At 40.6% G+C, this 14,421-nt stretch overlaps 1 protein-coding gene across 4 annotated transcripts in view; it reads left to right on the top strand.

Annotated features, from left to right (window-relative positions):
• SNAP91 (synaptosome associated protein 91) overlaps positions 1-14,421 on the top strand; it is a 142,994-nt gene that overhangs the window by 98,295 nt on the left and 30,278 nt on the right. For 3 of the 4 annotated variants that reach the window (XM_006033520.3, XM_006033526.3, XM_025215312.1), the window contains 8 exons: positions 239-484; positions 704-781; positions 916-987; positions 2,755-2,838; positions 3,811-3,894; positions 8,569-8,712; positions 10,334-10,483; positions 12,044-12,074. In XM_006033520.3, coding sequence (XP_006033582.1) covers positions 239-484; positions 704-781; positions 916-987; positions 2,755-2,838; positions 3,811-3,894; positions 8,569-8,712; positions 10,334-10,483; positions 12,044-12,074 — 889 coding nt within the window. The remainder of the gene's footprint in view (positions 1-238; positions 485-703; positions 782-915; positions 988-2,754; positions 2,839-3,810; positions 3,895-8,568; positions 8,713-10,333; positions 10,484-12,043; positions 12,075-14,421) is intronic. The other variant, XM_025215311.1, reaches the window with a different exon arrangement.

Raw genomic sequence — 14,421 nt, forward strand, 5'->3', positions numbered from 1 at the left:
TCTTGTCAAGCCAAGCTTCCAGAAAGCTTTGTTTTTTAAGTCCCCATGCTTTCTGCTGTTTGTTTGCTTAAAAACAAAAGTGGAACCTATCCAGATAAATAAGATAGACATAACAGAAAACTAGCTATTTAGTGTGTACTTACTGTGTGTATATTACCCATAACTGTTTTGTTATCTCCAACTTCCTTACTTACTGATCCTATATATATATATATATCTTCCACTTTCCTTTTACAAGACCCTTTTGCCCCATCTGAAGGTAGTGCAGAGGCTGCTCCTGAGCTGGACCTCTTTGCTATGAAGCCAACAGAGACCAGTGTTCCTGTAGTTACCCCTACAACTAGTGCAGCCACTCCAGCTCCTGCAACTACTCCTTCTCCAGCTGCTGCTGCTGCTACTACTACTGCTACTGCTACTGCCACTGCCACTACCACTACGACATCTGCCACCACTTCTGCTCCTCCTGCTCTAGATATCTTTGGTGGTAAATTGTTTTTAACTCTTTGATTCTGGTAGATTTATATTTGGTTTGTCAAATATGCAGTCCATTTGTGCATGCATACTGTATGTTAGAAGGTTCTCTACATGGTGAGGAACCTCTCTTCATACATTTCCAAACATGCTGATGTGCAAAACTGAGAAGTTACTGCTTTCAGTACTATCTTCCAAAATGAGTTAAAGACATGTATATTCTTGGTCTTAGATTTATTTGAGTCTGTTCCTGATGTTCCTGCACCACCTAAACCAGATGCTACTCCTAGCATAGACCTGTTTGGTACAGGTAAAGATTAAAATATCCTTTCCTTTATTACCCTACTCATTTGATACTCTCTTTTTTTACAGTGTAAGCTGACTTTGAGTTAAACACTGTACTTACCTCGACTGGTTTTTTCTTTCTTTTTACTTCTCTGGAAGATGCTTTTTCATCTCCACCACATGGAGCTTCTCCTGTGCCTGAGAGTTCTCTTACTGCTGATCTCTTATCTGGTGAGTGCTTGTTTCACAGGACATGCTATGGACCTTGTGTTCCCCATAGTTCTTTTTCCCCCAACACATTTCCTAAAAATAAATGTAGGCCTAGCTTAAGAATCCCCTTTCAAGTTTTTCAAGTCTCTAATAATCAGAGTTCTTTTTCAGACACTAAGTTGTGGATTTCATCCTGAAAGTGCATTGTAGTTCAAAATCTCATTAATTCTAGGGACAGATATTACACACAAACTGGTTTCAACCTGTAACAGAACAGAAGTTCAGTGCATATAAACCAGTTTGAAACTGGTTTGAGATAAATCTGTTTGAATGTAGTATCAGACATAACTGACTTGGGTCAAACCAGTTTCTGCAATGTCTGTCCCAGACCCTTTCCTGGTTTAAGTTAAATCAGAGTCCCCCAGCATCCTGGCATGCTCCCTGGGCTGGGCAGGGCTCTCTGCTCCAGAGAGCTGGGCTGGCCCCTCCCTTCTGCTCCCTGGCTGCAGCTCCTATAGAGGTTGCACGTATTGCGGGGTCTGCCTGGCTTCCTCCGGCTCCCCCTTCTTCCTCACTCCCTGCTCAAGCAGGGATCCCCCCTCCCCTCTGCCTTACACAGACAACTCTCAGCATTAGGTAGCATACCACATGCTGACTACAATCCGTGCTGTGGGAGATGGGACAAAGGCAGACAGGACTATGTCATCTTAGGGCTTTTTGGAGCTAATCGATAGGTAGCTGGTAATATCCGTGTGTTCCTTCCTTGGAAATGCTGTTTAAGAAGAGCTTGAACTAATGGAGAGAGGCTGTTGTTTTCTTAATGGGCTGATAAATAGTTAGGGGTAATAAACACTGTGTTATCAACTCCGTGCTGGGCTGCTCAGGAGGGGGAGAACCCCTCCCTAATCAGAGTGACATGCTGGGGCCTGGCCACACCCCCCGCCTCAGCTAAGCACTGTGGAAAGGGAGGGAGGGCTGCTCTAGAGACCCCCACCTTCTAGCCTGAGCCACTGCAGGCATGTGCTGGCATTTATTCTGTCCAGAGGGGATGTCTTTATGGTTACAAACCAGTTCAGCCTAGCCAGGTTAAACTAACCTGCAAAGATTGAATCAATTCAGGCTCAGGCTTTTTGAATGTCTGTCCCTAGCCCAAGGGAGTTCAGTTTATCTAGTGTCAGCTTTCATTTTAACTGCCCTAGAAGAGTCAAGCCAGTAAGTGACATACCTAGCTTTACTTTTTTCAGAGTGAGCACAAGGGAGGTTGTCTTCCTATGTTGATAGGCTGGCATAATGCACTATGCTTTGATAAGGTTTAAGTGTTATGGTAGTCATGATGGTCCAAGAAATATACCAGAGGTATGGATTTTTTGGAGGGGGCAGGAGACTGGGGGAGAGCAATTTATCTTGTTCTTATTGAGTAGGCAAGTAATTGTTGTGTTACTTAGTACAAGCTGTGTCTGTTTACTTTTCACACCTGAGGAAGGGCACTTTGTGCCCTAAAGCCAGTCTAACATCTCTCCCAACTATACAGTTGGTGCAATAAAAGCTATCACCAAAAATCCTTGCTTCTAATATGCTCTGGTAGTCTTGTGTTTTTAAAAAAAAAAAAAAAAAAAACCCCCCCACACGCCACCCCCCCCCCCCCCCCCAAACTTTCCTTTTACAATATCATATTCTGACACCTAAAGTGGTGTACAAGTCTTATGATACTAACTGGTAAAGTCTGTAGCTTTCCAAAGAAGTATTGCTATCTCTCTGATACTAAACACTCTGTCATGCTTACTGCAGTGGATACATTTGCAGCAGCATCTCCTGTACCCACTACATCTCCAGCAAAGGTGGATTCTTCAGGTGTGATTGACCTATTTGGTGGTGGGTATTCTTTTTTCCTTACTACTTGCACAGTTAAATTACATCATTTCAATTTATTTCTTGCCAGTAGTTGTAATTTCCTCCGTCCAAGCTGCAACCCCTCATGAGCTACTGTGATTGTGTTTGTTCAGTATCTAATCAATATATGCTAAAATACAAATAAATTGTAATGTTTGATGCTCTCTGCCATCCCTCTTCCTTGTATTTGTTATTCTGTCTTCTGTATTCCATGCATGAGTTATTTTCCTGATCAAGTATTTGTTTTATTCAAAGTAATCATGTATGTTTCTCTTCATTCTCCTTTGTCCACATTTGTTTCTCTTTAGCAGCTTAATTTTGATAAGCAGTTAGAGGTGTGTGTAAATTTCAAAGACTTTTGAATTCAGTTTAATAGTCATATCTGAAATAATAAAAATTCAGAGAAGTATAGCCAGCTACTAGCCTTTAAGATTACTTTGCATAAATACTGTATGAGTTGCATTTCATGAATGATGGAGCATTTCTAATTTTATAGAAATTATTTCTTTCAGTCCAGCCCAAACAACTGGCTTTTACAGCCTGCTGAGGAGCATTGTCAGCTCTAGCTCGAGTTATCATTGCCACTTAACTTCTCTCAGCCTACAGTAATGCACAGTTGGGCCTTCCGGTTTAATCAACTAGACTAGTAAGCCTCAATGGTGCAATTTTGGCACGTGTTTCTCAGTATTTTCAATAAGAAAAATACAAGGCTTCTTCTAAAGTTTTGGCTCGCTGCCTCTTCCGTTCTCCACCTGGACTATATGCAATCAAGACTGCTGTTCCTATACTTCTAACTGGTATTGCCAAATGCCACCAGTTTTTGCTCATGTCTCTATCATTCCTTTATTAGAAGAGTAAAGTTGCTGTGATACTGCTACTCTTCTTTACATGATGATGAATGAATGTATTTTTGACAACTTTTTGCCTTTTGTGCTGCACTGTGGACACCCATAGATGCTTTTGGAAGCAGTGCTTCTGAACCCCAACCTGCAACCCAGGCTGCTTCTAGTTCTTCAGCTTCTGCAGACCTACTGGCTGGTAATCTTAAAATTAAAACTTTTCATTGTGGAAAGTATTGTGATGAGTATTTTTAAAATCTGTGCAGGATTGTCTATGTTTTCTTCTGTACCATGAACATCAGAACCTTTTTCCTATACAGTTCATGGTGGACTTGTAGCATTAGAACGACTGTCTAAGATGGACAATAGCAAAGACTCTCATTAGCTTAAATTGTACACTATCTCCAAGATGCATGCATTAACTTCTAAAATGAATGCATATTTGTTTTCATCCTGTTTCTCTTCCCTTTCCTTTTTATATGAAGGAATAAAAATATGGATCTCTTGTCTTAGTGTAGATTGCAATACAGGTTTACTGTCATGAAGTATAAGGTGCTATACATAATTTATTAACTCCTAAATGAGCTACATGGTAATATACAAATAACCTTGCTATGACCTTAGTGTAACATTGTAGGTAAGTGGTATTTAACAATGGTGCAACACTGTTCAGAATGCAGCATCCAGTGCCATTGTCGACACTTCAGGAATGATGTGTTAATAGAGAGCTCAAAGGATGGTGCAAAAATGATCTGGTTGCTCAGAAAAGAAGCCTTAGAATGGGAGACTTAAGGAGTTCAATCAAGTCAGTTGTCTGAAAAGATTTTGATCACTGTGTGCAGCTACTTCCACATAGAGGTTTGATAGTATGCGAGTGCTTGTCAGTCTGGTAAAGGCATAAAAGATCCAATGGCTGGAAGATAAAGTTTAAACACTTTCAGCCTTAGAAATAACATCTTATTTCTAGCAGCTAAAGTAATAGAGTATGGGAACAGCTTGCAAGTGGAGGTGTATATTCACCATCACTTGAGGTCTTTAAGGCAAGATTGGATGCCTTTCTGAAAGGAATAGCTTAATTCAGTTTCTGGGAGAAATTCAATGGTGTTCTGGAGGGAATCTTCCACCAACCCTGATGCACAATTGCCCAGGCTTATACTGGCACTTACACCTCCCACAAACGGCCATCAGTGGAGATGCCACTCTAGAAGGAGTGGTACAAAAATAGTCTGGATATTATTTGGTGTGCTGCCAGTTGCTGTTTTGTTTTTTGGGGGTTTGGGGGGTTTTTTGTTTGTTTGTTTTTTTTATATGGTCAGCTTTGGCTCAGGGGCAGTGGTGACCTCTGGTTCTTGCAGTGCCACTGCTGCAATAGCATTTTTTTGCACTTTTTTTCCCTCCCCCCAAGTTGGTGCCTGGAATGGTTGTCCTGGTTTCTTTGCCCTAATTATGCCGCTGGCTACCCAGGCTGGTGAGAAGCAAGATACTCTGGTCATAATTACCATAATCTGGGCATAATCAATTCTTGGCTCAAGTATCCCATCATAAATGTTTTCTGGCAGCCAACAGCTGAGTCTTCTGAGGATGGCAGTGCTTTAGTTCAGCTCAATAGCTTTGATTATAAAGATGTATGAGTTGAATTGAATGGCTTATTACGAGGTCAGGCAAGATTTTTATGATTGTAATATCTGTCATTAAACTGTGAAATGAGGATAACAAACCCATTTGCTGGAACGTTTAGGGGAAAAGGATGCTAGTTCTGGTTGTTTTGTTTTTCATACCTGTTTGCCTCTGCGTGCTAGATTTAACCCCTTCGTTTTAAACGGTGCAACTGTGACCTTGTAGTTATAGGTGTGTAGAAACCTTAATTTCTAGCCATAGTTCGTTTCCATCCTCAGAAATGATTCTATAAGAGGGAGCAGTACAGGCATTCAGTTTGCAACCGCCTCCTTTCAACTGCTCTTTTACACCTTCTAGACCAGGATCACTTCAGTCTTGTGGGGAGGGGGTGGACTGCTCTAATCCTCCCATATCTGGGGGACTGGAGCTGTGGGGCAAAGCGGGGGGGCTCATCACTGCTCCCTCGGCTGGGCTTGGGACACTGAGAACCAGGTGGATTGGGCCCCATGGCAAAGCTCTCACCTGCTCCACACAGCTGGGCCTCTGATGTGAGGAGTGGGCAGGGGCTTTGCTCCATTACCTAAGGAGAGCCCCCCATAGCCCAGCTCCTTGCCACCCAGTTGACGAGCAAGGTGAAGGGGAAACCAGGGAGCTTGGGAGCAATTTTGGGAAAAGCCTCCACATGCCTGGATCTCAGCCCTTCCAGCTTTTAAATCGCCACCTTGTTGCTCAACTAAGCAGCAGATAGAGAGTGGGGAGGGCATTGGGAAGCTGACAGAGTTGGCAGCCAGGTTTGAGGAAAGCCTTGGGGCAGCACTGCTCCGTGTGAGAAGCAGGTGGGGCATAGCTAGTTGCTGCTGCTGTCCCCCCTTCCACTCTGTCTATTGGCTCGGGACCAGCTGCCCCTCAACCCTATTTTTCCAGAGGTGCCCCCAGGAGGAGTTAAGGTAGGGGAAAGTACACAGAGATTAGGGTTCTCAAGAGAAGATATCCCAGGAGTGATTTTACCCTGGTTGTTCCTGGCTTATTTTTCTCCTGGAGCAGTCAGTTTTGTTTTTTTCCTCTGGGAGAAAAACTTTGAATATCTGCATACTTTTGTTTTCTAGTAGGAGAACAGCAATTCTTCTAGTAGAAACTGAGCACCTGTATGTAGCCATAGAAAGAGATTGCTTACCAGTGGCTACCAAACATTTGTCACATTTTTCTAATTGGACAAAATTTAGGACATGTGTAAAGCACTGTAAATATGATTTATATAGTAGAACCCAAATACCTTTCAGAGTGATGTCTCCTAGACCCCTGAAAAGATAAGGATTTATGAACTGAGGGGGGCTGTACCCTAATGGCTCTCAACATCATTAGCTAGAATCCTGGTTTTCTCTGGTTTAAAAAATCCAATATTCTCTGATTTAAAAAGCCCCCAAAATCTGCATTTTTTTCATTATTGTATATAGTGGCTTTTCACTTTATAATTATCAGTTGAACACAATGTTTTATTGTCATATTTACAATTTCTAAGCAATTTGGAAGCCTACCAGTGCTTTAATCATTATAATAAAGTAAATTCTAAACATTTATATAGTTTGGTGTTTGATTTTTGGTTTTATCATGGAAAATCAGAGCTCCCACTGCCCCCTTAGCTCACCAGGACACTGGTCCATCTGCAGCTGTGTCCTATCCCCCACCCCTCCCTGCTTTGTGGCACTGAGCAGCCCTATGCTGTTGCCCCTCCCAAGCCACAGCCCTGCCAGTGTGACCTGTGACTGTTAATGTGAGGGAGGATAAGTAATAGTTACTTGGTGTGACCATTTATATTGAATCAAGACCCCAATGCCTAAAGGAGGAGGAGAAAACAAGTCCAGTTTAGGTGTGAGGCTCAGTTAATGAATTCGTCCAATTTAAGATGCCTGCTGACATCAAGCCATGTGAATTTGCCTTTTAAGGCTTCAATTTGTTCTGGGTTTGTGTCTAAGCTTAAGGAACATAATTCTGATGTTCTTTTTTAGTGAGTTAACTGAGTGGGTTTTTTCTTTTCCTGCTTCCAGTGCTTATACATTATTAATCCAAAATGGCTACCAGTAACCTTGAATGAATGTGGCGGATGCAAAGAATCTATACACCATGACATTATTAAAGCATTTGTTTCCCTCAAATAGTGGCAGATGTATGCATCATCTAATTCTAAACTTTCCAGTTCTCATGGCATTATAGTGTTAGAAGACTTGCCCTTCATGAGTAAAGCAAGGTCTAGTTATTTCTCTGCAAATAATTTTAGACATATTTAGGATAATTATGTACACTAAATGTTATATAGGTCATGTTCCATTTGGCTGTACTCTTGGCATAGCAATAAAGGATTGTTCTCTTTACTCATGAAAAATTCTAAGCTGAGGAGGAGGGTAGGCTTTATTGAATTTTGTTTCCTCTGTCTAGTTTACCCAATGTTGTGTACATGCATGCACACGAGAGAAACATGAACAGTATATGGAATTGGATAATCTTACAGAATTGACAGTCTTGAATGTCAGAAGAGGTATGCTCAGCTGACACAATCAGGATCTGAGTTCTGGACTGACAAATCCATATTAATTTCATAGACCACTTCAAAATCTAAAACAAGTGAGACTGTTTCAAAGCCTAGAAACTTAAAGGTAAGTGCATTGCAAATAGCATCCTAAAACAGAGGGTCAGTTCAGGTGAGAATTTGGAAGACTTCCAAAGGAAACGCAGCTGCTCTTGCAAGTATTGCTTTGGGATAGTTGTTCAGTTGGTAGATGGTTCAGATTCTTCTTACGACCCACTGGAAGATAAGACTGCTTATGGAGCTCCTGACTGCTTGTTGTCTTTGAACAATTGTTTCATTTAGAGGTGGTCTCTGTGCCCTGAACAAATTCCAGTAATTGTTTTCTGCCTACCTACAAACTTCCCTTCTGAGGTATTGGTATAATGAACTTCCTGCTGTACATGGTATGCTGAAAGCGTTCAGTGTGTTAAATTGCTGTGCCTCACCCAGAAGTGACCTAATTTTTAACTCTGTAGGTAAAATGATTTTAAAAAAAGGTTTTCAGTGTATAGCGTACATTATGACTTCTGCAACAACTTTAACAACTGAACGTACGAAATTTAAACTGAGTTAATAATGATCTAATATCAAAGTATAAGGTAAATATTACACTTGGTTTTTAAAGCCTCATCTTGTCAAGGCTTTTATTTTGTACCTATTGTATATTTTTTACCTTTCTGTGTCTGTCTCAAGGTTTTGGAGGTTCTTTCATTGCTCCCTCTCCATCACCATCTCCAGTCACTCCAGCTCAAAGCAACTTATTACAGCCCAACTTTGATGCAGCTTTTGGAACATCATCTTCAACTTCAACTGCTGGCAGCTCATTTGATGCATCAGGTAAAGTTGTGTGTTTGTGGGGTGGGTTAGTTTTTTACTTATACATATTCATAATAAACGTGTATACTCGCCATCCAAAGTAAATGACAGTTCTGCTTCATGTGAAGTTTATACAAAAATATCAAGAAAGATTGATACCCTTACCTTCCGTTGAAAGATAAATACAAGGATTAGTACAGTGGGCACTTACCAGCAGTGATAGCTCTAGGAACTCTCTGTATCCATTATTTTCTGTTTTCAGATCAGAAATAGATCGGCAAATTTAACTGTGCACATCATCTCTTTTCATGTGCTTTTTCTGCATGATTGTTAGGCATTATCAAAAGGAAAATGCACACTTTGTAAATAATAGCCTATATTTAGATCTGTGGTCTTGCTGCTGTTGCTGAAGCTGTTCTTAAGCTTGCATGGCACCTGAAATTATGCAAAATTGAGTCCAAGGAGTGTTCTTTGCTTGACAAAGCTTTAACCTTTCATCACTGCTATCATTTTGTTTGTATCTTTTTCATTCTTCTATACTTTCCATGCTGGGTCCTTGCTACACATTTACAATTGGTGAGTTTTGCAACTAAATAAGTAAAAGATAAAACTAAGTAGTACTGCTGCTTGATTATTTGGTTGCTTGCCAATGCGCATATGCCATCCTTACCCGTTTTGAATTAATGTTGGCACTAATCAAATATAGATCAGAATATTGGATTGATTTTACCACTGCAGGCTAAAAGAACTAGGGATGAGACAAATGAAGCAATTTGAATTGTGATCTGTAAAACTGATTCTGGGAGAGAACAGCAGAGCAGGAGAGGCTGGACCTGTAAATGTGGATATGGAGTTCCAGTGATAGATTCTTCTGATTCTTTAAGCTAGTTGTTCCAAACACAGTCCATGATACCATGGCAGATGGCCTCAGGGTTGCACCTCTTTCAAATAAGAGTCCTAGTAAGGGTGAATGATGGGCCAGGAGAAAAAAGTTTGTTGGGCAGCTAGTAACTAGTGCTTAATGTAGTTTGTTCAATGAACAGCAGCAGGCTTCCTTAGAAGTATGCACCTAGCATTTACATCTGGTGGGGAAAATCTCAGAACCAAAATAATTTCAAATCTTAGTTACCTGATAACTTTGCAACAGCAATTCTAACTTTACTGTAAGATAGTTAGTTTTAAGGATTACAAAAAACCTGGTGTCTTCCCAAACTTATTATTTGAATCTAACTTTTTTGTAACATCTTTTTTTCTAAGAAGACTTCCTTTGGGAACAATGTGGGGTTTTTTTGTTTAGTTTTCTTTTGTGGGGGGAGAGAGGGAGGGAATGTTTTGGCTTTGTTTTTTAAAGTCTCTTTAGATTCAGCTTTTCAGTTAATGCATCTATTTGACCAGGTGGGCATGGATTTCCTTGTCCTAGTTCTATTTGGTATATTTCTAGTTCAGGATTACTTTTATATTTCACTGTTTTAAAAAATAACATGCATGCCTTTGTTGGCATTACTTTAATGCCAAATTATGCATTGGCAATACATGTGTAGTGACTGTCTGTGCTATGATGACCACTCAAGGTAATGGTTTTTAATTTTTCTGACTATTTTTAAAGATTAATGCAGTAAAATACTGCCTCTTTAAATTCCAGTGTTCGATGGTTTAGGTGATCTTCTTATGCCAACTATGGTTCCCTCTGGTCAGTCCATAGCAGCTACTGCTGCAGCACCTTCCCCCTCTTCAGCAGCAACCAAAGGCCTTGGAAGTGATCTTGATTCATCTCTTGCAAGTTTAGTAGGCAGTAAGTAGTGCAGTTGTTTTTGATTTCTTGCAGTGTTGATTATCCTTCATATTAAACTCCTGTAGGATTAAGCTATTTGTTTTTAGCCATATTTTTCGGGAGAGAGGGCAACAAAATGTGCATCGTGAAACAAAAGGTAACTTCCTTTAGTTCTTAAAGGAACTGATATGACTGTCAGATATTTACAGTCTTAATATGACTGATTCATAAATGTGTAAAAATGTAACTTGCAGTTCTAGAGATGTGTAGGATGGTATAAATGATGGCCACAATAGCAGACCTGTTATGTGGATAGATATAATAAGAGCCCTTTATTCAGGTTTAGTGAGGAAACAATTACATTCTGCCTTGTTCATTGAAAGCTGAAAAACATGGCTTTCCTTCTCCACATACACACCTACTCCAGCACATGTTTTTTGCAAGTTCACCTGGCTGCTTATTGCAAAATCTGGGGCATTATTTGGTTTGCAGGGCGTATGTTAGGACAGATACTGGGGAGAAGAACAGCAGGGAGTAAGATGAGAGCTTGGCAAAACAGTTACTTAAAAATCAATGGTAAGACAATATCATTATAGTGTTCTGAGAATATAAACGCCATACTGGATCATATCAGTGGTCCATTTGGTCCAGTATCCTGTCTCTTATTAGTAGTATGCTTTAGAGGGAGAGTATATGAATAGGGCATATCTATGGTGATCCATCCCATCATACCCTCTCTGGCATCAACCATCAAACCACCCAGCCATTTTTCTGGTCTGAAGAATGATTATAGCATATCACTGTACTGTATCTGCAGCTGGCATCACATAAAACATAATCCTATTACAAGTAGCCACCTTTTTGTTTCTGTCAGCTTTGAAAACAATATCCTGACTGAGATGAGCTAGAATTTTTCTATATGTAAAATTGAAAACAACCCTGGTAGTCCAATTCAAGGCATCCAAGTGAAGTGCAGAATTTGAGTCACACTAACTTTGACATGTAAGAAAAAATCTGTTCTTTAGAACTCAAATCGTTGAGATGAGTGTGATTTTTCTAAACTCTTTTATTTTCATTGCTGAAAGACTAGAGCCTTTTGAGTGCCCATAAGTAATGGTCTAGAATACAAACAAACTGAAAAGATTTTTACTTGAAAAAATAGTACTGTTAACCTACTTGCTTTGTTAACCCACACCTTATTTTTGAAACTTATGTTCTGGTTTTTAAGTCGTAGTTTATAACATGCATAAAAAGTAATTCTCCTTACCTTCCTTGTTGTAACACTTTATTCTACTTTTCTGAGGAAACCATGAGGTACTTGCACTTTAGTCATCTGTGTGTGCGCGTGTGTGTATCATGTTCTAAGTTAATTGAGAAACATATTTGCATAATGGTTTGATATTTCTGTAGTCAAGCTCACTTTTTTCTCACTGAGATGGCATATCAAAGAAAACTATTCCTAAGACTGTGCTGTTGGACCAATTTTACTGTTACACAGATTTATGTTGTTAGCAGCATTTGGAGATCGCTTTTACTTAATATTACAAACAAGTGACTTTCTATTTCCTTCTTAATTTTTAGATCTTGGAATTTCTGGTACAACTTCAAAAAAGTAAGTTTTTAATGAGTTAGCTTGCTTTTTTCTTTCTACTCTTTCAAATAACACCAAAGGTTTCAAATCTGGAAGATAAGAGAATTGCTTTGTTTGGTCCATTTTGCATTTTATGTAGTCAAACTTGAGTTATTTTCTCTTGCACAGTAAATCAGTTGTCTCGCACATTCACATAGGCCTAAGATTTGAAAAGGGGGTGCACATTGTGTGGCACACTGAATATTCTATAACACATTTGTTTCCAAGCTTTATTTACTAATGTGTTAGGGGGCTAAGGCTATATTATTCAGTTTGAGTTTGAGCAAAGCAAAAACAAATGGAATGATTGAAAACATTGTGTAGGGCTGTGAAATACAGACAAGACACATTACCAGGAATGGCTTATAAACAGTAAAATTGCAGAAAAAAGGAAAGTTTGACTAATGGAACCTGCAGACCCTTAAAAAGGACACAGGGTTTTTAACACTTGTGGAGTGGAAAGAGATTGACAGGAAGCAGAGGTGATGATATTCAGCCACAAAGTCAGTCGACTTCCTTTAGTGCTGTCATAATAGAAATGCCACTGCCCCTCCCAAGTATTTAATTTTGAAGTTTGGGTGGAGCAGGAATCAGAAGTGGGGGGAGGGACACTGCACCACTGTAACCTCCCTGGATCTATCCCTGCCATGTAAGAGGCATCCCTTGAAGAAACAAGAAAATTAACTTTATAAAACCATGCAAAAGGCAAAATGTTAGTAGGATGATATCTTTCATTGGACCAGCTGCGTAGCTGGTTTAGAATTAGACAAGCTTTCTAATGCAAGGCATTCTTCATCGGGTCAATGATAAAACCATGACACTGACAAGGTATTTGGAAATAAGTTAGGTCAGGGGCAGGCAATTATTTTGGTTGGAAGGTTGCTTAACAAGTTTCAGTGAGCTGTCAAGGGCCACAGGGGTAGTCCTGGCCTTTGACCTTTGCCCTGCTCTCTAGTCGCCATATTAGGACCAGAAGTTCCACCCCCTGGTATCTGCCGTAAGCAGCCTGGGCTCCATGGCGGGTGCAGGGGCCTGCCCAGAGCCTGGGCCGGCTGTGGCAGGCAGCTGGCAGGCTACAAGTGGCTGTACAAGGATCCACTGAGTCCTTTTCTGGCTCATTGGTGGTGCACACGTGCCTCAGGATGAATGGTTGGGGCCTGATCCTTGTTGTGGCCCTGCAGCCGCAGCTCCAGCCCCTTCCCCATTGTCTGCCCTGAGGCACTTGTGCACCTGCCACTGGTAAAGAGCTGAGATGGGGCTTTGTGGGCCACAAGCAGACCAAGCTCTGAGCAGTCCCCTGCTGGCCACCATGGAACTGGGGCTTCTTGCAGCAGGTGGCAGGGATGCTGCAAGCAACAGCACTCGGGTCCACAGAGCCCCAGCCCGACCCTTTGCTAGTGGCAGGTGCACATGAGCCTCCAGTTAGATGGTGGGGAAGGGGCCTGGCCTGTGCTTCAACAACAACGATCAGGCCCCTAGTGCTCCCCTGCCATTCCCCCCTGGTATGCCAGCATCTTCCAAATAGAGGTTGTGAGTGTTTGGCCCTTGGCCCAAAAATGTTGCTGACTCCTGTTCCAGGCATTTTCCTTTTTTGAGGAGGAAGAACAAAACTAATCAGCCTGACCATTAATTCACTGTTTGCCTTTTTCTTCTTGAATGTCCATCTTGGATGCTTTGCATTTTTTCAGATTTATGTTTCAAAACAAAGTCTGTCCTAATTTTACTGACAAAGGGGTAAACATCCTGGCCCTTTGAGTCAAAGCCCAAACTCGTATAGAAGAGTTAGGGTTTCACCCAAAGTTTCCAAGGGATTCTGTCTCCCTAGTACCATCAAATAAGGCTTAGATTTGAAGAGGAAGTAATATAATTGTTGCCTTTTGAGCTGTATCTATTCTCTGGAATGGTAGAGAGAAAAATGAGCACAAACTAGTAGTTTGTGTTTTGGTTGTTTTCCTTGAACCTTAACACTATTTCACTCGGGTTTTTTTTGCTAAAGAAAGCATCTTCTCGATGCAGGACAGCTGCTAGTAACAGTAACCAAGGGAATAGACAACATTCCTTTTTTTATACAAATATATTTTTATAGATCTAACATTTCTCATTTTCAGTTATCAGGAAAAACAGACCAGTCTCTCGTTTTTGTTTCACCTTTCTGAAGAAATTTCCAGCAGTGGAAGCTTCGTACCATAGCTGAGAGACTGTGTACTGCCTATATCTACAATAAGCAGCACCACACTTACATTGTTAGAATGGGTTTAAAAAAATTGGCTTTTATCTTGATTTGTAATTCAACATGAATAGAGCTCTAAGCAGTTTGACACTAAAGTTG

This window comes from Alligator sinensis, unplaced genomic scaffold, assembly GCF_000455745.1.
Source record: "Alligator sinensis unplaced genomic scaffold, ASM45574v1 scaffold180_1, whole genome shotgun sequence".
NCBI lineage: Eukaryota > Metazoa > Chordata > Crocodylia > Alligatoridae > Alligator > Alligator sinensis.